The 27,120-nt window shown below is 42.1% G+C and overlaps 1 protein-coding gene across 1 annotated transcript in view; it reads right to left on the bottom strand.

Annotated features, from left to right (window-relative positions):
* The window catches only part of CAB39 (calcium binding protein 39), a 44,215-nt gene extending 17,458 nt beyond the window's left edge, over positions 1-26,757 (bottom strand). The window contains exons 1-2 of the mRNA XM_084212315.1: positions 26,631-26,757; positions 4,531-4,687 (exon numbers count right to left, since the gene is read on the bottom strand). Of these exons, the coding sequence (XP_084068441.1) occupies positions 4,531-4,644 (114 nt within the window). The 5' untranslated portion in view covers positions 4,645-4,687; positions 26,631-26,757. The remainder of the gene's footprint in view (positions 1-4,530; positions 4,688-26,630) is intronic.
* Between the last annotated feature and the right edge of the window lie 363 nt (positions 26,758-27,120).

Here is a 27,120-nt window from a genome sequence, read left to right as displayed (position 1 = left end):
TTACATATACAGAATATCTATACTTTGTATATTTTATAGAGAGAAGAAGTATATATTTTATATAAGTAGAAATAAAACAGTATATATTTTATATGTTTGGGTTTTTTTACGTATTAACATCTGTATTTATATGGTCTCAACACTGATTAGGAGTAATCTGAATTTTAGAGAAAAATTTCACGGCAGGTCATATTTGAAATTTAATGGTGCCAGAAAATCAGTCCCATCTGAGGACAAGCCACACTACAAAAGTGAAATGTAAAGCAAGGAAAATAAAGAAAGCACTTACTTCTCTATGTTCATGAAGGACAGGAAGATACTATTTGAAAATAAAAGCAGACACCATGAAGTCACACATATTAATTACTGTTACACCAGAATAGCTGCATGTCTTTATAGCTATGGTTGATTGCAGTCTCTGGACAGATCAGTGAAATACCCTAAAATTCAGTATTTCCTTAAATGGTAAGCAGTGCAAACCCCAAATACTCGATCTAGAGTTGTACAGCTGGACGATTTGGGGTTTGTGAACAGTAGAAAAAGATAAAGAACACATGGCCAGTCCTGAAATATTTCCAGAGAGCTTGGCAGTCTCCAGGCCTAGGGAACCCCAGTGCCTGGGGGTTCTCTACACATGGATAATGCAGTTACAGAAACTGCACTATTAATGAAAACATCCATCCAAAAGATAAACCAGCTATAGCTCTGAACGTGTCCTGGGTGAATAATTTTAGTAGTCTAAAGCAATATCTATCACAACCAAAAAGCATCATTTTAATAACTATTTAAATTGGCTGGATTCAAAATGCTTACAAAAACATACAATCCCATAAATGCATTAGTAACTACATCAGTACAGTAGCACATTTAAAGGCCAAAAATTATTGTATGATTTTCCAGTGAACATTTAGCATGGAGACAGCACAGAAGAGCTAAGTTCAATTAGAAGAGAAGCATGTTGTCTCACTGGCTACTTCCTAAAGAAGGCTCATCTTCACCCCTTGAGTACCAGCCCCACACTGGAGGCCAGGCACATTACTTAACCTTTAGCCTTCTTTCAAGCACAGATTAATTGTACACACATGCGTAACAAATCCAGGATTTTACTGCTTTGTGAATGACAGCATTAACTCCCTGAATGAAATCTGACCTCTGGCAGCATGGCACAGCATCACCCTGGCACAGCTGAGCCAAGCAGCTCACGGTGCTGCCACCACACAGCTGTGACATCAAGGAGAGAGGCCACCCATGCCTGCAAGGGATCACTGCAGGGCTCCAACAAGCACCCAGCAGCCCAAAGGGAGAGCCAAGGTCAGAGGGTGGTGAAGAACAATTTGATTGCATGAGTAAATATTTACCTGCACCACGGTGAACGTGTGCCACACACCAAGTGAAGTGGAGTATGAGAAAAATGCTGGGATCAGCCAAAGAGGAGGAAGAGATGTGAATAAAGACTAATGGAGATCAAGGGTAGGTCCTGCTTATGGGAAAGGAGGTTTCCTTCCCCTTCCCTTTAGGCCCCCTGAGAGAGCACAGGCAATGGAGAACAAACAGCATAAATGATGAACACATTTCAGTTACAAAGCATTTGACATCTCATTTCCCTCCCCAAATACTGAGAGACAGCAAGCCTGACCTCTGTGCTAAGCACAGCACTGCAGCAGCAAGCACCAGAGCAGTGGCACAGAGGGAGGTGGGAGAAGGGAGCCACAGCCCAGCTCCCAGCTCCTAAACAAGCACCACATGATTAAAACACATTTCAAATGACCTGGAGAACCATCTGGTTAATTTTTCTCCAAGTTTTCACTAAGCTCAAAAGCTAGATTAACATGTAACTAGGATACACCTGAATTTCAGATTTTTGATTATAAAACAAATTTTCCAGTTTTACAGGGCAAAATATTTCATAATTGAACAAGACATTACTATTGTTTTACATCTTTTACTTTGAAGAATATCTTCCATTTTTATTATAAAGAATGGACAGGAACACACACTGTCCAAGATTTTAAAATCTTTATTACTTCCTTTGATTTTTTGTTTCCGCTCAAAAAACATTAACAGTTTTAAATTTAAGCCTAAGCACTGAAAAAAATTGAGGAATTCTGTTCAAGCATAATTACACTTAAAATTCCAGGGAAAATTATTTGTCTAACTTTCTGATAAATCTGTATTTCCAATTGTGCAACAAAATTGTCAAAGAGCATTCTCCACACAGTAGCAAACTCAGTATTATAAGAAATGAAAGCATGTAAGAAAAGTAGGTAGTCCCTTAACCCAAATGGGTACTTTCATAACCAATACTGAGGATTTAGCATGCTAACCCAGCACTCAAATTGCACCACTGATATGTGACAAAAAGCATACCCCTGGATCAAACAGCAACAATGACAAAATTACTGAGACACACTGTATTTTATACGTGTCCCATCACTAAAAAAGTGAAGTCATAAAAAACAAGAACAACTTTTGCATCCTTCTCCCCTTTTAGTAGCAGGCAGCAATTTTTGTGCTTCATGAAAAGTGAGTTTTTCTGTTTCTGTTCCATTACTAGCCACAGAACCCACCCTGTCACCAGCATTCTTCTCCAAAAGAGGCCAGAAAGTTACATGGCAGAAAGGATCATCATAATAAAAGGGATAATGAAAAAGATGCCTAAATACTGAGCATATGGGCATAAAGAAATGTTTTTTCTTTTCTAATAAAGGCCACTGTCTTTTAACTCCAAACTCACTCCAGTCATTTCTAGAACAGGACAGGAAGAGGGCCCAAATTCAGGGTGTCTGCTCACAGAGCTGTGCCCTCAAAGATCTGATCACTGGTCCACAAGACATTGCAGAACTTTCTCCATCAAACCAGTGAACCTCCTGAGCTAAAGAGTCACAACCAGAGTCACCTCCCTGAAGTCCTGGCTGGCCAAGGACACAAACACCTCCTGGACACTGGAGGTGTGAGTGCTGGGATTCATCAGCTCCTTTGTAAACAGCAAGGATGATGGGGAACAGCAGCACAATACCCAGGCTCATTGCCCTGGATGTCAGGATTTAACCCTCCTCACACTTAAGCTAGAGAACATGGGCTGCCTTTGTTCTCCTGCAGGCACAAGGTGTTACCTTCTGTCTCACACAGGAAAAACCACTCCACAGGCTCAGCATATTACATCATGTCAGAGCAGCAGCCTGACAGAAATGAAGGCTTTCAAAAAGATGGAGGTGTGGGACCAGAAGCCAGCAAGAAGAAAAGGTAATACCAACTGCAGCTGCAGCATCAGGAACACAGGCACGTGCCACAGGACACAGCCACACACCACAGGATGAGCTGCTCTGTTCCCCATTAGGGGTCCCAGCAAAAAGAGGACACAAAAGAACACAGATTTTAAGAGCAGGCCACATCTCCAGGAACTAATAATGAGGCCAAGATAAAGGAGGCAGTGCCAAGTCTCATCAGAGAGACCTCACAATGCACCTATCCCTCCTCTCCTGACAGAAGGCTCTTTTAGAGATAGAAAAAGAGCAGCAACAAATGGAAACCTTCCAGCCTTCACACAAGCCTGCAGAACAAAATGTAACGCTTTTCTCTACAATAGGAGAGAAAAAGCATCAGAGGAAACTACTGTGGAATGCTGCAAGACACCTGAAACATACCACATGGTGGTAAAGGGGTAGAAGATGCTAATTATTAACAAATAGCAGAACTAAGATGGCAATTTCATTAAGACCCTTAGAAGTAGTAGTGCCAAATCTAGGTGAAACTGAATGTAGAAGAGCTGGCCACACTCTGCTTAAAAATATGGATGAACATGAAAAGATGTCTAACTCCAATATGGGACTCAGTGGAAGTCAAGAATGGCACACAATAGTTAAATAATGCTGGGAGAGGCTCCAAGCAAGGAGTGTGCTCATCTCAACCTCTGCCACACTATTCACTAGGTGGGATGCAGCTGCACACAGGCTGAACTCTGAGGTCAGTCCCTATAAAGCTGTAAAAGCCAAAGCCAGAGTGCCAGGTGAGAAGGAAATTATGGGGACAGGTACACAGCCTGAAGTACAAGACACCCATGTAAAGGAAACTGCATTAGCACAAGAACTTCTCACATCTTACTGTGGGCTGAAGAAGAGGCAGGAAAGCCAAAATATATTCTCTATCCATGAAGACACAGAGTTCTTCAGCTTCAGTAAGAGACACTCTGCTCTGTAAAGATTTGCATGGACAAGCAGAGACAGAACTACTTGTGCAGTAGAGAAGGCACTGTGGTGGTCACAAGACCAGAACACTGTACAGCTGTGAGCTGTTTATTAAAAGAATGCAATGTCCTACAGTTCCAAATCATTTTAAATGGCATTATCAGCTGCCAGTGGCGTAAGCCAACCAACCAACAGGACACACACCTGTTCAAAGGTACATCAATTACCCTTTATCAGAGTATAAACCACCAAAATAATTCCTAATTGTTTCAGTTTCAACAGCTGTAAATTCCCCCTTTGCCCCACTTTCAAATACAGTTTAGCAACTGGAACATCACAACTGTACCTTTTCTGCCTTTTTGTCAGAGATGTCTTGTTTTTCTAGAACTGCCATGCTCTCCTTCAGGTTTTTCACTATGTCTGCAGGAGACTTGTGGGACTTGCCAAAGGGGAATGGCATGATGGCAAACCACGAGGTCTTCCTTCTGTGGCTCCTGCTTCACCTGGAAAGGGAGGAGAAAGAAAGTACATCAAAAATAGAAAGCTGAGCTCTGCATAACACCACACACCAAGATGCAGAGAGCAGCAAAGGTATTCATACATGAACAAATGATCCTTGACAGGTGAACTAGAGCTTGCCATGACAAACTTAAATTCTTGTTTTTCTATTTCTTTTGAAATACAAGATACACATTGAAGAACTCACATTAAGATAATCAGCTTATGCTTCAGGAGCAAATTAAAGAGTACATTAATTATATCCAAAGCCACATACTGCACACATGCCCCATATGGGCAAGACTTACAAGGATCAATTATTCCAATTAGTGCTGTCAAGCCAAATGCCTTCTCCCATGAGGTGCTTGACACACAGCTCCTGGTGTCTCAGGGCCCAGGTACATGCTTTTACCCAGATTCACTGCAAAATGAATTTGCAAATGCAAAGCAGACCCCAAGGTGTGCACCTCAGTGCAGGACCCACAAACAAGAGCAGGCAAGGCTACAAAGAGCAGCCTGTTCCTGTCATGGCCTGGCATTCTCAGACCTGTAACCATACTGAAATACAGTCTCACCCTCACACATTTTATGGGAAATAAAATTTGACACCTAGCAGGGATACATACGGCACTTGAAAACATTAAAATCAACACCTCATTTATATCTTTCTCAAAAAGATAAAACATGTCTTACAGGAGAAAGTTTCCTTCCCTAAAAATATCTGGCTCTTGAATCCAAACACATTTATTCATCTGTATATTTACACATATTTACTTACACACACACACACATATATACTCTCTTCTGTGTACAAAATAGAAAAGTACTACTGGAATAAATGAGTGTACTGAAGCTTTTGTCACTAAACACACACACCCACATTTAAGCAATAATAAAACCTTCTTACAAGTGAATTACATGAATCTGTCTAGATTACAACTGCAATCTAGACAGAAGAGAACAGGAAATCCTCCATTAAAAACGCTGACAGTGCTACTTCTGCTAGACACAAAGGACAGCTGAAGCTGGCAGAGCAGAGCAGAGCCTGCACTGTCATTCCAAAGAAGGGGGATTACCCTGAAAGTTAATTTCTATCCCCCTGCAGTGTCTGTGCAGTGAGTAACAAGCCAACTCTAACCAGTACATGTTAAAGGTTCTTATCTGATACGATGCACTTTGCTCCTTGATTAAAATACCAGCTCACCCACCAGGAACTCCAAAACCTTACTCCTGATCTTACTCCACAGTTTTGATTAGGGATGAAAAATCCCAGTGTAATTCTATTTTTGAGTTATTTTTATTTATCAAACACATAAGTTTGGCTGGCCCAAGGGCAACAATTTAAAGGGTAAGAACAGAAGAACTTGGATCTTCAGCCAAGTAAATTTCCATAAACAGAGATTTCAGGTAAGCAGTTACAGAGATCATACATTGATAGTTCCATGTCTACAACTGACTTAAAGCATAAGGTAGGGAGTTTTTAATCAGATTGCTTCCAGATAGAAATATCAGCAGGAAGGCTGAAGCAAGACCTTCCACTAGCCATTTCCATTCTTTAACAGACCACAAGGACTTTCTGTTGCATTTATTCTCTGGTATGTGTCATAATAGTAACCTCTCATTCACAATCTGCATAAAATAAGGGCTGTAACACTGAAATTACAAAAGCAAGAGATAAAAAGAGATCAAAAAGTGCCCACAGGTCTTTCTTTTGACAAGAGAATTTTATGCCTCAAACTTCATCACATCTAGTGGGACAGAAACCTACAGCCAAGAAAAGCACCACTACTGACTGTTATTTAATGAAAATTCAATGGCATTTAAAACAATATTTAAGGAAAATTATGGTATTTTCACACAGGATTTATTTTTCCTAGAAAGAGACAGTGTGAAAGTAAGCACAATTTCCCCACAACATGGATGACACACCTCAAGCATCACAGCAACATTTTAAATGTTCTCTTTATCTCTCCCTTTGATTACTACTCTGCCAAATTAAGGTGAGCCCTGAAAACAAAGCTGGATTTGTTCATGTTTGTGTATCATCACTGATAGTAACAGTATTTAACAACTAATCTGCCTATTCATTCTGGAAGATGGCATTACCCATGTAACAGAGAAGGAGTGGCTCATCCAAAAACCCATGATCAAAAGTGTAACTACCAATCAGACAACATATGTACAAATATATAAAATATATCCCAGTACAAAGAGAAATTGCCAGTTTTAATTCATTGGATTATGCATTAAAACAGAAGCAGATCCACTAGGAATCAAAACAGCTGAGAGAACAAAAACATATGGTACCACAAAATCTGGTATGACAGCAATATACAAATAAAATAAATCAAACCAAAGAAAACAGCCCTGCACACTCAATTTCTGGATCAGAACTATGCTACTCCCAAAGTCTAAAAGACTACATGGATAACACAAAACCTATGGAAATACAGGATATTGATAAACAACTGCCCTCATGTGTGCCAAAGTCTAGGTTTGCAAAACTTGATTTGCCTCTAGACAGTGGCTTTTTTTTTTCTTTAAATTAACTACAGTCTATAGCTTTGATTTATTCCTAAAACCTTCCAGGTTCTGTGTAAATCAGGTACACATACATGCATACTCAAGCCATACACAAGCTTATGTGGAATATCTAGTAGAAAATAATCAATTAATAACAGCTCACTAGCATACATTCCTATTAAACATTTTCTCCCAATCCAGGTAAGTTCCTGTATGAACCTCTCATAAGCAATTTAGAAAAATCAGGAATGACTGTCAGCACCACTAAGAAGGAAAATATACAGCCTTGATTACTGAAGATGACATTTTGCTTCAAGGTATTTCTTTTATTATATAAAATGGAGTAAATACACTGTTTATGCCATTTCAGTTTTATTACTGGAAGGAATGCAATGGCACTGCTGGGAACATCATCTGGGGCCTCAAGACTGAAGATCCCACAAACCCCGAAGCAAAATTCTGTTACTGAAAAACCTGGGCCACATCCTGCCAAAAAGAAAAAAAAAAAAAAAAAAAAAAGAAAAAAGCAAGCAGGAGCAGTGCTTTGTCTCAAAGCTGTACTTCATGCAGGAGAACATAGACAGGCTGTTCCTTTTTCAGCCCAGCAAAACTACCCCCAGCAGCACTCTGGGCACAATAGACAATGCCAACATCTGTGTGGGATCGGAAAGAGCTGCCACCACCACATCTGCAACACAACAAAAAAAGGGAACAACATCAAATGACATTTTCTGTAAGTAAGAATAGGCCTTACATCATGTCAAATGATAACTGATTCACAACACTAGCACCTGCTTGCCTTGCAAATTCAGGATAAAACACTGACTGTGTCTAAACAAAGGATCATAGGATTCCTGAAGGGTTAAACTGCCACAAGTCCATGGACAGCTCTGCTGGGCTGCTTTGCTTTACCTTCTCTTCCCAGAAACCTGACATTCATCCATTTGTTACAAGAGATCATGGACAATATTATACAAACCTCAGGTTTCTCAGGCATGCCTTTTATTTCACCAGTATTCAAGAAGGTTAAAGGTAACAAAATGTAAGGTCCTCAAAGCACTGGGGTCACAGGCACGAACAGAAATGTGAAGTGATGTTCTCAATGCCAATGGACCATCAAACAACAACATGGCACATGGCCAAACATGCAGAGATTGAAGTTCCACTGACACACTCAGGCACCCTGGGACACTGGGGCTTTGTGATACTCACAGATAGTAGCCCCACTGTTGCAGATAGTATATAACTTCCAGCTCTGTCAATGCACCAGGCAGCCATGCAGTTTGCTTTATCTATAAAGCTTTGTAATTTTTGATTCACTGGATTGACCACATAATCAATAATGTCTGATTTAAATCTAATGCATTCCATATATAAGATTTTAAAGTGTCTGTTGAGTTAAAAAACAACACAGCATTTTCCTGTGATGACAACCCTCCAGCAGAAAAAAAAATGCCACAGGAACAAATACAGAAGCATAATTAACAAATTCCTTTCCTTTAATTAATTTAAATTCTCTAAAGAATAGATACACTAGCCTGGACTATGGTCTGTCATGTAGCTGAGCTTTTTTTATTTGAAGGGTCAGAAAATTTGCCACCTCTATAACAGAAGTGTGTGCCACCATTTAAATTCTGATTACTTACTAGAAGAAGTGGTTTTTTCTGTTGTAGGAAGTACGTTTTTGTTTCTGTGAGATGCCTGCATTACTCTTTTCAGAACAATACAGGTACAAGAAATGGTACAATTACACTCCTGACTGCACTAACTTGTAGTTACTCCACAGACAAATGAATTTGTGGGACCAGAGTCTCACCAGCACAACTTTGAAAGAGAAGAAGGGAAAGAGATTAAATTGAATGGAAAACCATACCAGCACCATAAGCAAGACATAAAGACAAACTCAAGCCTTTTTACTTTAGACATACCATGAATTTACCACAACAAAGTTTAAACCTTTTGTTTGCTCTGCAAAGAGGTATAATCCATAAAAAAAGCATTATTTAAGTATCCACATATATTCCAGCTCCAGAGAGCAAACCACCATCTATGCCCATGCAAAATGCTACTTAACTAATGTACAGAAGCCCTACATTTCCAATTCTGTGGAAAAAACAGGTGCAATAAACTCAATGTTCATTCTATTGTGGCCCTCACCCTTTAATTGCACTATATTAACTCCTCAGCTGCATCTTTCTGCCTTGTTTATGAACACCAAGAGTTTAAGGTGACTGCTTTTGCAAGCTCCTAATGAGGAAAAGGGGAGGAAAAAACCCTTCAGCTATTTTCTGACTGCAACTGCACACGTTAAAAAAATCCAAGCCTAGTGAGAGAGCCCATGGAACATCCATTTAATGTGCACGTAAGAAGAAAACTCCTGCAGATCAAACAAAACCAACATAATTTTAGTAAGGCCAAATAATTACCAGTAAGGTTCCCCAGGGCAGATGAGCCAAGCCCAGAGCTGGCTCTGCTGATGGGGAGGTCCCACTCACCCTTCCCCTGTCCATGGGCAGCAGACCCATCCAGGAGCTGAGCCCCTCACCAGGCTAGCAGAAACATGTGAAAGGAAAATAAGCAACGAGTAGTGTGGGCAATGTAGAAAAAACATCCCTCTGAGCAGCAAGTAGATGTCAATCAGCTTCCTCAGCTCCTGATCTGTACAGAAGAGCACTTCATGGTGAGGCTGGAGCCAAACCAACAGCAGGGCTGGAGGGGCAAGGTCACTTTCCATCAGTTATTTTGAGAAGCCTGATATTTGTCCCAGTGCCCAGCGTGCTGACTGAACCGACCAAAATGGCAGAAGACAAAGCCAACAAAAATGAGGGACAATAAATAAAAATTCTGAAAGGTTCTTAAGACAAAGCAGCACAAGGCAACCTGAGCTGTGAGCCACACCTAGCCCAAGGAAGGGAGGAGGAGAGGGCTGAGGCAGTCAGGAGGGAAGGGCACAGCAGCTCCTCCTCCTCCTCCAGGTAGAGGGAAGCTGCCAACTTCTATCCTGAAATCATATCGTGTGTCAATTACCTTCCACAGTGCTAATAACACATAGGAGAATGGCTTAGGCAAACACACTTAAATAAACTAATCACTCTACAAAGGCAAAATACCAAGTTCCACAATAAACAGTTGGGGTTGCACTGCATGTGGATTTTTAATTGACAATTTATCAGCCTATTACTGACACAACATGTTGCATCTTGCTAAAAAGGGGCACATTGTTATTAAAAAAATATAATGCAGAAAGCTCACGTTTGTCTTGATAGACCTGATGTCCCTCACAACTCACTCTTTTGCTGCATGCTTCTTGATTAACAGGGATCATGAAGCCAGTATTGAAAACAATAACATAAATCAGTTTTCTTGAGGTGTAATTGCTACAAGGGGCTGTTAGCTCAGCTAGAATTCTCCACTGTGAAGTCTGGTTGGAATGATAAAACCAGGAACAGATCGAGAAATTATGCATTTTTAAAAGCACTGTCTCACTCTCAGACATGCCCAGCATCCCAAAGGAAGACTGACAGCCATGCCTTTGATCCAAGAACCATTTTTTATGCAAGCTACCATGCTCCTTGGGAAAAAAAAAATGAGTACTTCAAAGCCAGAAGCGACACCTTATTAGCTATTCACCCTCTTGTACAAGATTATGAAATGTCACCAGCTATCAAGGCATTTAGGCAGCTGAATTCTGCCTGTGCTTTCTGTGAGGGTGCTCTGTCCCAGACACGTGCAGGACAGCAGCCAGGTGCCACTGGGAAGCAGCTGGAATATTGCTGCCAGCTCATCACTGCAAATTCCTGCCTACAGCACAATTCCTGAAAGGCCTTAGCACTCCTGAGTGCACAAGTGCACTGACTGAGGGCAGCAGCCATCATTTCCTTCAGTGGGTTATCTGAGTACTCACATTCCTCATTAAAACATTCTTGCACATTTTTCATCTGCTGGGTTCTACTACATCTTTCTATCCATTCTGGATATATGGTTTCCCACTAGATTAAAAGATTTTCCAGAGCTTTAGTTCTTTTCTTTTGGATATATTAAATGAATTGAAACTCAGCAGCCTCTCATCCAAAAGATGTGTCTAGCAGAGTTTATTAATACAAGCTCACCTGCAAAACCTTCCTATCCCAGAGGAAAGGAGGCTGATAAAGAGCAGAAGCCACGCCACAATGTGTGTCAGGGCTCCAGCATGAACTGCTCAGTGTAGCCATGGCAGACCATGGCTCTGCTTGTACATGGTAATTACTAGCAAAATTTAACAGCAGAGTCCAGGTCCAAGGCATTTTTGCTATCCTCTAAATACTTCCAGACACCTGCTCAGTATTTCTTTCAAAATAACTTTAAAATGTGGATAAAAGAATTACACCAATGATCTGTTTGGATCTATTATGATAATTTTGTGAGGAATACAATTCATACATAGAGGTTTTCTTGAAGGACAGGCATGTTCATCTCATACTTGGCACATCCCACCCAGCACAAAACATTAGCATCTTTCTTAAAATTCGCTATTAACTTATTCTATCAAGTCTGCAGCACACAAAAGCTTTAATGTGATTCAAAAGCAGTGTCACAACTCTGCATCACAGAATTATTTGTAGTATGACCCACCTAAAGATTAAAATGGAAAAAAAAATGCCCTCTTTAAAAATGGCAACTTAATTCGGGGAAAAATTAAAATCATGAAGAAAAAAATTTCCTCCTGTAACACAGAAGAACAGTGAAGTGAACAAAAAAAATAATTCTAAAGATTAAAAAAAAAGGCAACATTGGAAAATAAATTTCTACATAAACATGAAATTAATAATGTGACCTAGCTTCTTACTTTCTGAATACTTCCAAACAATTAAAACACTGGCAGTTCATAGCCCTGCTTGTTTCTTTAGCACCAAATGCCATCTGATTCCTTTCATTAAGCAGGCTTCTCTCTTGCCATTCAATTAATTTACTGATCCTTCTGCCTCTCCAAGAGCCTCCTTCTCCAGCAGACACCTGCACCATGCAGGAAAAAGAAAAGGGCAGCCACTGCCACTGGGTTATACCAGCTCACTGCAGCCCCTAAAACCACACTACACTCTGTGACTTGGGGATTGTTATAGAAATTGCAGCTTAACACACAGCTACAGACACATTAATTAGAAACTGATTTTAAATAGCACTGCTGCTTGTAAGGGGCTTCAGAGATCCAGCAGAAGCAGAAAAGCCTGTTAATACTAAAGCTCAGAGTGTGAGATCCCAGCCTGTCTCCATGCTGAAGGAAATGTTATGACTCAGCTTCTTTCCCTGGTGTGCTGTTTAGAGTTACCCCACCCATCCATTCCCCCACAAACTTTAGTGCTATATTGCAATATGGTATACAGACAGGCGTGTGAATGCCTCACCCATTCCTTGGTAAGTATATTTAAAAATTAATAAAAACAATAATAATCCTACACTTCATCACAAAAAGCAACTACAATCTCTAGCACACTGCACAAAAAACCAAAGAATTTACCTGAAGCTTCAAGGAAAGCTGTCAGACAATATGCCCACTTCTGCCCAGGCAGAAGCTGAAGCAATTTTCTCCTAACCTGGTATCCAGTCAATCCCCTGTTGGCTCAGTTGCCCATACTGCATCATCACAAACCCCAGAATATTTGTTACATGACAAAAAATGCTGCAATTCTGTACGTGCCATTCTACCCACCCTTGGAAGCAAAAATGCAAAGCAAGAATCTCCTTTGTAACTATTTCTAGTCCTTTGCAGATATTATTCCCATTCCTTTCCAGAGGTTCTCTTTGTACCAGATTTTCTGATATACATCTAAGGGTCAATTTTGAGAGTGAAGAAGAGGGAAAAGTGGAGGCAGAAGGACACTGCAGTTTCATTTCTGATTTATTTCACATCGTGAAATACGGCCTGGAGATCACACATTCCAAGAACTCAACTGAGCTGAGTGTGAAAAACCCCCCAGGTGAAGGACAGGAAACCAGCAGCACATAGCATCAGCACTGGTGCAACAGGCAGGGAGAAAACATCACTTGGAACACGAGTTGGTGACATAAGGAAGGAGGGTGAGAATCCCAAGTACCAGCACAAGGGAGGTGCACGGGTGCCTTTGGCGCATTCTGAACAGAAATTGAGAACAATCAAACTGCAAGAGCAGGTCTGGGGCTGCTCCAGCCACAATCCTCTAAGGCACAATTTTCTTTAGAGGATATTCTCTCAAACAAAAACCTACACTCAGTAAAGCCATTCTCTAGTAGCACAAATTCACAGAATTACTGGATTGGAAGAGACCTTCAAGATCATTGAGTCCAACCCAGCCCCAACATCTCACCTAAACCCTGGCACCCCGTGCCACATCCAGGCTTTGTTAAACACACCCAGGGATGGGGACTGCACCACCTCCCCGGGCAGAGCATTCCACAACTTTATCACTCTTTCCATGAAAACCTTTTTCCTAATATCCAACCTGTATTTGCCCTGACACAGCTTCAGACTGTGTCCTCTCGTTCTGTCAGTGCTGCCTGGAGGAAGAGACCAACCCCACCTGACTACAGCCCCCTATCAGAAAGTTGTAGAAATAAATCTGGGGGGAAAATCATAATTAATAAAGTATTTACCCAAATACAATTTCAATAAGAAGAGCATCACTTTTAAAACTAACTTTAATGAAATTCAACAATATTTTTCCCATGGTTTCTATACTTTCTTTGGAGACCATATTCTGTGGCCTGCTAGTAACTTCTAATGCTCAATCCAAGTTTTTTAAAGTTTAACACAACATAGCTCTTCATCTAATTTACCTTAAGATGAACACATTTTTAACAAACATAACCTACAAGGTAAGATCACTTAGAGAACAATATTAAAGCACTAACATTATGAGCAGTAAAGCAGTGACCATGACATAGCTCAAGAGCATCCTAAAAACACTGACTTACACAGAAGACACACCAAGGAGTATCCCTCTTCCCACAGTGACTACTACTGGCCCCTGCCATAGGCAGCATGGAATGAACTCCATCCATCTCTGCTTCACCACACTGTGTGAGAAGGCTTCCCTTCCAAAAGAATCCACTTGGGAGCTCGCAGTGAAAGGCTCTTGATGTTACCCTGCTGTGGAGCTCACCTCAGCTCCATAAGGAACTAACCAGCTGGGATGACAGGCAATAAAGCAGAGCTTATCTACTTGGACTCACTTCTGTGCTTCAGCTGGGCAGAAGTAGGGCTGAAAGTGAAACCCAAGAAGCACAGCAAGCTGCACTGCAAAGAGCTGGTCACAGTCCACAGGGGGGGCTGAGACCACAGCTCACTCCTCAGTTCTGCCACTGTCACCTCACTGCGAGGTCTCAGTGGAGTGAAACAAAGATTAAAATGTAAATCACTGGGAGATCAATTCTCATGAATCTGAGCTGATTCTTGCTACACAAACCCAAGACAATTTGGTGCATGATCCAATGATCCATATCTCCTCTACAAAAGGGAGTTCCTGACAAATAACCTATGGGAGTTATGTACTGACTCAGAGAAAGCAGGAGAGGGCAATCAATAAACAACTGAGAATCATGACACCACCATTACTGGCAATCTTTTCCCTCTAGTTCATTACATCCTCATTCAGTAAAGGAAAAGAGTTGTTCAGGCCTTTCTCCCTTCAATTATCTCTTACCTAGTAAGAGCTGGAGCACAGGCAGTATCTGTCTGATCCACACGTCATTATCCATCTGACAAATCTGCTTTCTGCCACACTATTTTTTTTTTTTTTGCCATGGTCCCTGGCACTTAAAAGACAGTTTTGATGACAGTACAAAGGGTTTACTGACACAGCTCTGCTAGCAAATCCTACCAGTGCAGATACAGCTTAGATTAGTAAAAACCACAACCTCTGACCATGATAACTGCAACTGTGCCAGGGCTTTACTGGTTAAGTACTTTTATAAAGAGTGCTCCTTCCTTCACACTGCCAGCCAGAATCAGTACACCATCAATCAAGTGTCCAATTTTCCCAAGTTAGCTGCGTGGAGGTGCCTTTCAGTACAGAACTCTCACACAGCTCATCCTCAGACAGAACTCCCTGCTTCCTCTTGGGCATGCTGTACCAAGGACAATGTGGCAAAGGGGAGCACATCACAAAGAGCAGCAAAATCAGAGGATAGCCAGGAGATATTTTTCCCCTAATTACTCAAGTCCAAGAATTAATTTCATGGGCATCACTCGAATGATAAAATGGAAAAAAATCAATGCAGGCCACAACACATCTGTGATATTCAGGTGCACGTCTATCTCATTGCTACCAAGACACCAGAGTGAGAAATAAACTCATGACAGGCAGCTGGCTAAAATCCAGCCTGATATCCAGGCTCCAGGAAGGAGAAGACACTTTGATCATGTATTATCCCCCACAAGGAGTGGTGTCCCCCAGGGGTCACAGCTGGACTGGCACTGTTCAGATGTGTGGGACTGAGCACAGCCTCAGCAAGGGCTGCAGGGAAGGGACACCATCCACAGGGTCTGCACAGGGTGACACGTGGGCTCATGCAGATTTTGTGAGGCTCAATGAGCACAGCAACTGCAGGGCCTGCCTCTGGGACAGGGCAATCCTGAGCACAAACACAGTCTGGGCAGGGAATGGATTGAGAGCAGCCCTGCCCAGAAGGACTCGGGGGTGGTGACTGGTGAGAAGCTCAAGGTGACATGGCAGTGACACGGCCATGGGCACTCCTGCCCAGAAAGGCACCAACGTCCTGGGCTGCATCACAAGCAGTGTGGCCAGCAGGGTGAGGGAGGGGACTCTGCCCTCTGCTCCACCCTGCTGAGTTCTGTCTTTAAGGGTTATGTGCCACTGCATCATTCCAGTTGGAGGAGAGCATGAACTCCTCTGAGAGAAGAATTTTCCCCTCCATAACTTGTTTCTTCTTACACTGTCTTCTCTCTTGGAGATTGTGTATAAAATCACAAAATGATTGAGGTTGGCAGAGACCTCTGGAGATCAACCACTCCAACTCAAGGCAGGGTCAAATAGAGCAGGTTCCTTGGGAATGTGTCTAATTGGGTTTTGAGTATCTTCAAGGCTGAAGAGTTCCCAGCCTCTCCAACCAACCTGTTACTCTGTTTGGTCACCATCAACAACAACAAGGTTTTCCTTATCATTTCCTGTATTTCAACTTGTGCCCATTGACGCTGTCCTTGCATGGGATACTCTTGGGTGTTGTCTGGCTTGACTTTCATGACACCTTGCTAGCAGGTATTTGTATGCATTGATAAGATGCCCCCTCAGCCTATTTGAATTTTAAGTGAAATACTTTTATATTAAAAATTGATCAGAGAACATGAGTTGATATTCTTGCCTGTGTATGACATGGTAAGAAACAGTTACAGCTGTTGGAGATGTAACCTGCCAACTAAAACTTGCTTTGTGTGTCACATTAAGAAAGCTAGACTCCTTTTACCCAAGTGTTGACTGGGACCCCAGCTGCAGGGCTGCACCCAGCTCTGGGACCCCAGCAAATGAGGAATATGGACCTGCTGCAGTGAGTCCAGAGGAGGCTGAAATGATGATCAGAGGGCTGGAGCACCTCTGCGATGGACACAGGAGTTGAGAGCTGGGGTTGTTCAGCCTGGAGAAGAGCAGGATCTGGGGAGACCTCAAAGGGGGTACAAGAGAGCTGCAGAAGGGCATATGACAAAGGAGACTGGCTTCAAACTGAGAGCAGTGAGGGTTGGATTAGATATTAGGAATTAATTCTTCCCTGTGAGGGTGGAGAGGCCCTGGCACAGGCTGCCCAGAGAAGCTGTGGATGCCCCATCTCTGGAAGTGTCCAAGGCTGGGATGGATGGGGCTCTGAGCAATCTGGTCTGGTGGAAGCTGCCCCTGCCCATGGAGGGGGGCTAGAGCTGGACAGTCTTTGAGGTCCTTTCCCAATCCAAACAATTTAATGATTCTATAATAAAATTATCTCAATTTAAAACTAAACAACAAACCATTACTGAATAAGTGACCAGATTTTGTGCCAAGATAATAAACAAGCAAGCAAGAAAACTAGACCTTAAAGTAGAATTCACTTTGTTCTCCCAAGAAAAGAACCAGCCATTACAATACAGAAATTTCACACAAATAATTTCAACATCACAATATACCTTAAGAGGCTGTAGGAAAGCCTTCTTTGCACAGTTCCCCTAAGTGACCTCTCTTTCTTTGCCAGTTTAAATGTTTGGTCTAAATCTCCAAAGTCACTAATGGAATTCAATTCCTGATACATGAACCACACCACATCTCAAGTGCCAAGATAGGTGTGCTCCTTTGGGGCAACACAGAGCATAGAAAGGTATGTTTAATGGCAGAGGTGATGCATCCCAGGGTTAAGAGAGTTATCCAAGTCACAAACCTTCAGGAGAGATGAGGTGAGAGTCACCACATTTAACATCATGCCATTGTATTTTTACTTTTATAGATTTTGAGGCAGAGGGAGAAGAGTTTCAGCTAACCCATGAACTCCATGTTATGAAATGCTCTGCAGCACAGGAATCAAAAAGGGGGAATGATCTAGATTGCTCCCAAAATGTGCTCAAGCTCTTGCCATGGCAACCTAATTAAGAGTCCTTCTGATGACTCACAAGACACCAGTCCAAAGATCTGTGTTACAGCAGGATACTTCAGCATGCACACTCTGGAAAGCCAGCCATTCCTGAAAAAGCCAGGTCAAAATCCTTTTCCCTCCTGACACCACCTGAGAGTGTCAGTTACTCAAAGTTATTGTATATTAATGAAAACAGAAGATAAACAATGTGTCAAATGTCTGTGCTGATACATACTGCTTTTCATCTGTCTTCTTCTTTTTGGGGACACTTGAGTTCTCTTTCCAGGTAGACCACATCACACTAAGCAAACCTCTGCTTCCAATGAGAGTAACAAATAAAAGAAAATGCCAGCCTTGGAACAGACAGGTTAAAAGTCTTCATAAAAAGTTTAACATCTAAATTTATTGCAGCCAAAACTCAAAAGGTAGTACCTTACAGCTCCTGCTTGCTGTCGACTAAAAGTTTCTAAAAGCATGTTTGCATTTAAAGAAAAAGGAGGCTGGAGGGAATCACACAGCAGAGAGACACTCTTCCAAAAGAAAGGCTTCCCAACTGGTTGGACTTCAAAGCAACTCACAATAGGTGCTGTAGATAGGACTCTCCAAGGCAGAAGAGCCCTGAGGGCTCACAGATGTGACAAACCAGCACTGTTGGTCTGTCCATACAGGAGTCAGCACTCCCCTGACACACACGGACAGAGACAGAACTGGCTGAGAGCTACCTGGCTGCAGACAGCACGTGAAAAACAAGGTTTGCCACAAGATGTGACTCATGTGACTAATATTAGGTCAGCTAACATGGTGAGAAGCGCCTCTGAGGGACAGTTCCCTTAATTAATCTGCTCAGAAGAACTGGACTGGAAAAGGGAACTATCAAATTGTTTCACAATACTAAAACAAGAACTCCCAATTTTCTTCTCATGCAATTACTGTGCAATGCTACAAAGAGAAACTTCAACACTACGTAAGTTTCATCTCTGCAAGTTTACTCAAGGAATGATCACACATTCTACCTGAAATGATTGAAAAAACCCATTCTGTAGGACAGCGGTTCTTCTAAAGGGCTAACACCAAGCTTGGGTAGAACTACTTGCATTTTAGCTGATAACTATTCTCCTAACACTGTGCATTTTTGCTTATTTCAGCTATGTCAGTATCCTTAGGGCTATGAGGAAAAACAAAACAAAAACCCCACAACCCTTGAAATTATTAACTGGTGCACCAGCTTAACATAATTTAATTGGGGATTACAAAAATTACTTCAATAGGAGTACAACAGTACAATATCATCACTCTCTATATCACTAAGAGGCTTCAATCAAACAAGAGCTCTTAAATCAAATGATGAAATGGTCAAGAAATCGAAATTCCCTCCCTCGCCCTGCTGCCCTCACTGCTTGTGATGCAGCCCATAAACTGTAACGCAATATTTACATTCCCCAGAAATTACAAAAATAAAAGGCATGCAGTGACAATTTTGGAATCTGACCAACCATCCATTAGAAACAAAGTAAGGGGATTTCACAGAATTCAGATGTACTGAAATCTATTAAAATAACTCTTTGCTACTAAGTCAAAGAAGATTTAAATAAACAATGTGAGAGACACTGTAACTTATGGGTTTGCAAACTATCCCTTTTAGCTCCTAAAATATAGATTTTAATTTTCCCTTCACAGTCATTTTGAAATTAGTTTAGCTTGGTTATCTAATTTAGGGACTTGCTCAAAGTCTGGATTTTCTGAGTTTTGCTATAAATCTCAGAGGCATCAATCCACAGCACTGAAAGTCAGAGTACCATAATGAATACAAGACAAGGTATAGGAACTTCTGTTGTGCTTACTAACATTTCTCAGCGCTTGCTAGTAATTCTGAAAGTTAAAAACAACCTGTTTAAAGAGAAAAGCTTCTGTATTTCTGGCCAACAATTGTTCTCCTTGTTCACTAAAGAGCTCAAGAACAGCTACTTCTGAAACACAGATTTGACATTTCTTGCTAGATTTCATAGTGTTAAATCCTCAACCTGCATCAACACAAGGAGTGACTCCCAGTGCTAAAAGGAGAGCAGAACTATTCAGACTCCACTCCAAGAACTCTGAGACCCTACCCAGTACAATTCCTAAGGGAGGCAAAGAGCCCTGCATGGTCAGCCTCAAAGCAAAAATCTAATCAATCTTTGTTGGATGTAAACTATAAATCCAGCTCCAAATGGCTGTTAACAGGTTTTTTTTATTTTTACATATCTACACACACAGAAGTTCCCAAGGAAGAAGGAAAAAAAAATTTAAAAAGCTGGGAACTTGAAGTCTGTTTGGTTTTTCCAGGTTAAAAGAATGAAGAAAATTGGCATGCAATTCTCTCAGAGAATTTAAAACTTAAATACATTCATAAGCTTGTCAGCATGCACAAATGTGCTGAAGTTTTTGTGACTTTTCGGGAAAATATTCCATAACCCTGTAATGAAGAGGCTCTTTTGGATCTAACAATGTTAAACCTGTCACCATAACAGGAGCTAAGGATAACACCAGTCAGACAGCACAGCTATGCCAGGACTCTGCCCAAAATGCTCCATGAATGGATGCAGTTCCGTAGAGAAAAACTGTTTACTCCAGCTCCACCCTATTACAGAGTCAGTAGAGTTTGGATATTGCTCAATGTCAATTACAGACATAAAACGGAACTATGTTAGTCAATTCTGATGAGTCAATCTACTGCTTTTCTTAGAGATTACAAACCTAAATAATCACCTCCAGAACAGCACTTGTTTAGCCAACATATTCTGTTGGCTGTCTTTGCTGTCAATCATTACCTCTATAACGCATGGGAAAAGACTATTTGCCCTGGTGACTGGAGCTTGTGTTTGCTTTCAGTCATATTTTAAGACAAGCTGAACTTAGGTTCATATTTGAATGCTGAAATCCAACAGCCAACACTTGATTTAAGGTTTTCCAATTCTCTTGGTTATTTTAGTTTTCCTCGGCTGTATTTTCTTAAGGGAAACCTTCACTCATTCCACTGATAAACTATACTAGACAATAAAATTTAAATTTCCATAGGAACTTTTCCTTTTTTAAAGCTGGAAAGCAGGCAACAAGGCAGAGGGCAGCAAAACCCTCTCTTGGAGGAGACTCAGGCAGCAGAATTTGATCCCAAATGTTCCTTTCTCCTTAGGCAACACATAACCCAGATGCATATAACATGGTCACTGCCTGAATGTCCATCCTCTTCTGGGAGGCCAAAATGAGATTCCAGGGCTAACAACCAATATCACAGCACAGTTCAGGTGCCTGATGGACCAACACCACTGTGAATGCTCTCAAACAGCACAGCTGGTCTCCAGCTACCCTCTCAGAAAATCACAAACCTCTAGGGCAGGTGCTTTGGAGTACCTAAAATACAACCAGATATCTATGTTTAGGCAGCTGTATTTCACATCACAAATGGTGTCACTGGAAAAAAAAGTTTAAGAAGTGTGTGTTTCTCAAGTGCTCCACCAGAAAACATGCACAACAAACATCACACACCCAAAGAGAGGAGGAAATTCTCTGTGCTTAAGCATCATTCCCTGGAAAAAGGGGGGAGAAGCATCAGGCTGCTGAAGAACACTGTGAAATGTACTGTCATGAGTATCTGTGAACCAAAGAAAAACCCCCAAGGATCTGGATCCAAATACACTGCAACTAAAGAAGTACATTCAAAGGATGTTATGTGCACCAAGCTGAAAAAAAATGGAAACAATCACATAAGGATTTTGTACCAAATCAGTATAAGCAAAGCAAGGTTAGGGATATTTGCTGATTTTTGAGAGACTGACTTTGCTTTCTCAACATTGGTCTAATATAGTACCAAGCATATACAAAGTCTTTATCAAGAATCATGCCTCAAGTGACCTCCTCCAAGGTTATCTCTTTAAATTCTCCTGAGAAGTTTCTCCATCACTACCAAACTCCAGTCAGAAGAAACTTAGGACTTGAAGAGCAGGTGTGACAGGTTAGAAGAGCCAGGCATTCATAAACCATGTGGGAGAGACTTCTCAGGCATCCCTGTGTTACACTCAGTGCATGTCTGCATCCCTAAGGCCTCTTTTACAATAAAACCCCCCACATTTTCTTTGCTAAAATTTTGTGCCTCTGTGAACAGACTTTCCTTGTGCATATTCTTTGTCTGTACATGATATCATAATGTTATGTGGTTGCTAATATAGTGGTTAATTTTATAAATTATTGCAATACATTAAAAAAAATTTAATCTATTAAAAGCAGCATCATCTGCCAGAGCAGTAACTTCACATGTAACAGTCAAAAGTAAAATATAATGACCAATAACTTTTGCCTCATTTCTATAAGCGTAGCAAAACCTCCTGAAACTGCTTAGCCAGGGGAAGAGCTCAGAGCCTCCAGTGCAGCAGGATGCTCTGAAGGGGTGTGATCAGCACACACATCTACCCCTCCATACAGGATGTCACTCACAACTCCGTGTCTACAGATTTTTTCTCAAAGCAAGCTCCTCAGCCCATGAGCCAAGAAGCTGCTGTGGCTCTGAATGAATATTTGGAAAAATATATCCATCCATGAGGAGCTTCCCAGGTGCACCTGGCCAGGAAGGCAGAGAGAAAAATGACAGAGAAAGTTGCACAGTTGGAGGAACACTGGCTGCAAGAGCCAGCTGGGGTGTCAGAGGGACCTTCTACAACTCTGTGCAGCTGCCTTTCCTCCTAAATCTATGCACTGCCATGCTTCACTCCAAACTCAGTAAATAAAACAATGAAAATTTCTCAGAAAGGTGTTTCTTCAGATGTCAAGCTGTTTGCCTGGGCAGCTTTAGCAGCCAGAAAAAGATCACACGTTCACATTCCACATTTCTGGAAATGCTTCTCCATTTTTTCATTCTCTGTTTTAACACAGATAAACTTCAAAGGAGATAAGGCATTTCACACATGAGTGACTGAACATAAGTACTGTTCTCACAGTCACATACATTCAACTCCCTGAAAAGCTGACAAATTAATTCTCTTTAATTTATAGCCAAGTTCTATCTTAGCTATTTTTAAGTCTCATGTTTCAAATCTTGCAGGGTTTGCAGTTAAAACAATTTGTTACATTCTCTTAGTAAGAAAAAACAATTTGTTATCAATAAAGACTGACTAAAAAAATACACAACAGGGCAAGGATCAAAAGCAGCCCAGAGTAATTTTTCACTGATGCAGCCCATTTCCCACACTTGGTGGTATACCTGAATATTTTAAAATGTTTTAAACATCTACGTAGTAACTCATAAATATCTTCATCCAAAGATGTTTGTGAACTTAGAAAAACATCTTACACTAATAACAGTTCTCTACTAATTAAAACTCGCCAGTTTTTGAACTGTCTTGCTATATTTAACTTTTTAGTGAAGAATTCTCTGAGTGTTTGAAGGGGAGGGAAGGATTACAGAGGAAAAGGATCTTTAGAAAGGAACTTGGAATTTAACTACAAGTAGGAGAATTTCAATAAACAGAAAGATTAGCTGCAACATTCAATAATATGCCCCAGAATTTTATGCCCTTGTGGATAGGTTTAATATTTGCTTCCTTTTAGCAAATTTGAAGTCAACAGTCAAACTTTTTGTAGTGCCTTTTGATTATATCAAGCATAGCTAGAATGCTCAGACCGAGGGAGTTAGAAAGCAAATTGCAGTTGTTTATTTGAACCTAAGCCATTTACTTCCTAAATTAACACTGTCTGAAAAAAAGAGGCCGTGAAGGCTGTTGAGGAACAACCACAGTTATTCCTGTAAACACACAGAATTTTGGCCGTTTCGAGTTTGGATCAATCCTGAATTCAAGCCTTTATAAGGAGTATTTAAACAGGGCCAAATGAATGTGTTATTTTATCACAAGGTGCAATAAGGAAAGCAGTAACTCTGCTCAGGCTAAAGAAAGCCCAAACTCACATGACACCAGTGGAAGCCTTAGGTACTCCTGATCGTGCATTTAACAGCCCAGCTCAAGTCCTTTAAAATAATTCAAGACAGCCTCATCTTCTAATTTAACCTTTGTGTTTGCACTTGGGGGGTGGGGAGGGATTTCAGCATAAAGTTTCACCTTCTCACTGCAGACATTCAGCTTCCCTTTGGCTCACACCTCTGCACCTCGTGGTGCCAGAAGCATGGTATGGAGAGAAAACACTGGCTGAGAGAAAATTAAACATACAAAATTTCAACTGTACAATGCAGAAATGGTAATATTTGAAAAATATTCAACTCACATTTTTGCTTCGCACATTATTTACATAAATAGCTGCAGGCTGTTATGGAACTATTAATTTTGAAGGAGCAGATGAGTCAAATCTTATTTTTGATAGGTAACTGCAAGATGCCTCCAATTAGACTAAGATAATCATACTTTAATAGCTGCTCTTGTAATTAAACCATATTACACAGTGTCACAAGTACAGAAAAGCAGGGCCAGAAGGGAATTCAGAAGGCCACCAGGCTTCTTCCTGCCCCCTGCTTCAAAGCAGCACCAGCTATTACAGCTTTCTGAAACTCCACCAAAAAAATCATTATTTTAGCAAGTGTCTAAAGCCTCTAAAGCACATACAGAGATTATCAGCTTTAAGAAATATTTTACACCAAAAAAAACCCAAACAGGCTGCAAACAATTCATGTAAAAAAATCCGCAAAAACTGAACAAAGGAATGATTCAGAAGGGAACACACTGGCCAGTAATTCTCATATTCACCAAAATGCCATAAAAAACCTTAGGAAGTGCAGCACATACAGGGTAACAGTCAACTCTCATTCCACTAGCAGCCATTAATTAACAAGACCTACATGACAGAATGCAAAATAGATACCATTCCCTCCTGAATAAGCCAATCAAGGAATTCCAAGAGGTGCAGTTTTAATATTATCACACCCCACTGGGAATATACATTTGTCTGGGCTTGATAATACCCAAAGAGTATAATTATCTCTCAAAGACATACTGTCACAAAGTATTACTCAACTGCTGCTTTTATTTGTAAACACATCTATTTTTCCAACTATAAATTCTGTTTTACACAACTGTGCATTCAATGCACACAGAACACATCAAACTTTCACAACTTTGTGTCAACATAAAGAGGAGAATGTCATTAAACTCAAGAGAAAAAAAAAAAATCAATGCTATCAGCATTCATTAAAACTCAGCAGCATGCTAGTCCATAAGTACAAACTCACATTTTAAGACTGTCCTGCTTGGTCCCAATACCACCAGGCAGGACCTCCTCCTGTGCCTCTGACCAAGGAAAGCCCCAACAACAGGAATGTTACATTACTGATGAGATCCACATCAAGTACAAATAAATTTAAGCCAAAGGCATCCTAGCTGGCTGACCCAATAGTTTCTCACACCACATGAAAACCATGAAGCTAAAACCATGAAATACAATATTCTTACAGCAGCCAGAAACCTATCAGGATACCATCATACCACTTACAGGTCACCTTAGCTGCCAATTTCTACAGGACTACTGAAAACAACAAAAAATCAACTTACTCCTGAGCCCAGAATAGGTACCATGCTTATCCTACTTCACAAAATATTTTGTGGCCTTTTTTTTTCTTCTGCAGTTAAAGGCATGTGCCACATCAACAGGTATTAGGTAACAGCTATTAATTAAAGGTACACAGTGTTTTAAATAGTAAAAATCTATTATTTAAAAGCTTCGATACCAAGGTGCAAGCTCAGGATGTTAAATTTCCTCTGACTACACGAGCTCTAGGTGTTAAAAAGGAAGGCACACTTCCTGATAAACCACACTGCTACGGATATTAATTTAAGAGTTTTTGACAAGTAAGTTAAAAAAAACAACCACACGTAGACAAAACTTTATAGCATTTTGATGTTAATCAAATTTCATTTCTGATCTACACTGAAACTGTTCTTCCACGCATTATTTGCCTCACTGAAACTGAAGAGCCTAGGTCATGTAATTTAATCTTTGACTCATCATGCAAATTAAATCACACCATTCCCACAAGACAGCATATAGGTTTTAAATAAATCCTGGGCACCTACAGGATCCTTCACCAGAAATTAAAATTTAAAAAATTTATAAATACCAAAACCGGATACATCCTAATTTCAGTACCGGTAGCGTACCAGGAATTTGCAGGGAAAAAAACAATGGCCAAACTTTCCCTATGGCAGGGAGCAGAGCTCACGCCGCGTTAGCTGTCTGTGGGGCGCTCCGCAAAGGAAGCAGGCTCTGAGCAGCCCTCCCGCACAGCTCCCGCTGCGGAGGCCTAGCGGGGCTACCCACGGCAACAACAATTGTAGGAAGAGGCCTCGGAGCCGGACCCCGAGAGGCCGCGCAAGGCAGTGCCGGCCCCGCACCTCCGGCCGCTCCGTGCGGCCAGGGCCGGAACAAAGAGCGGTGGTCGGCGGCAGCGCCCCCGGCCCGGCCGGCGCTGGGACGGGACAGCCGCTGCCCCTCCGCCTTCCTCGGGAGCGGCGCGGGCGCTGCGGTTTGCTCCGGGCCGAGCCGTGCGCGGCTTTACGTTGATCGTTCCCCGGCTCGACGTTGAAGCGGCTCGGGGACCGGGGCGCTGCCGCACGGGAAGCGCAGCCCCGGCCGTGCCCTTTCCCTCGGGCTGCCGGGCCGTGCCGCACGGTACCCCCGGAGCAGGGGCTGCTGTCCCCGGACCTGCCCTCTGCCCGGGCCGGTGGGACTCGGCCGGTCCTTCCCAGCGCCCAGCGGACAAACGGGCCCGGAGCGCGGCGGGCACCGGTCGGGCCGCGCTATCCGCGGCCCGCGGGGCACGGCCCGGCCCCGCGCCGGACAATGCCCACGGCTCACGGCTCTCGCCCCCCGCAGCCCCGGCCGCCCCAGTACCTGTGCGTCCGGCGGGCCCCGCCCGCCCGCTGGCGGCTCTCGGCTCCGGCGCTGCGGCTGCGGCAGAGGCGGCGCGGCCCCGGCTCGCCCGGCCCGTCCCCCCCGCCCCGCGCTCTCGGCGTCGCACCGGCCCGGCCCTCCCGCCCGCGCTTCCGCCCGCGCCGCAGCGTCACAGCGCCCCCTGCCGCCGCGGAGGACCGAGGGCGCTGCCGAGCCTGCCGCGCGTTTTGTTATTTCCTCGTTTTATTGTTCACGGTGCTTCTCGTCATTGTTCGAGTCACAGAGCCACCAGGGCTGGAAGAGACCTTTCAGATCACCCGGTCCAACCATGGTACACTGCCACTGTACCCCTAAAATACTAAACTACATCGCCCAGCCCCAGGTGTAGGTGTTGAGCACTTCCAGGGTGGGGACTCCGCCACCTCTCTGGCAACCTGTTCTGATGCCTGATCCCCTGAACAGGGAAAAATATGTTTTAATATTTAATTTG

This window comes from Fringilla coelebs (assembly GCF_963513975.1).
Source record: "Fringilla coelebs genome assembly, chromosome: 10".
Taxonomy (NCBI): Eukaryota; Metazoa; Chordata; class Aves; order Passeriformes; family Fringillidae; genus Fringilla; species Fringilla coelebs.
The sequence above is the reverse complement of the archived record's forward strand: the minus strand, read 5'-3'. Positions and strand labels throughout refer to the sequence as shown.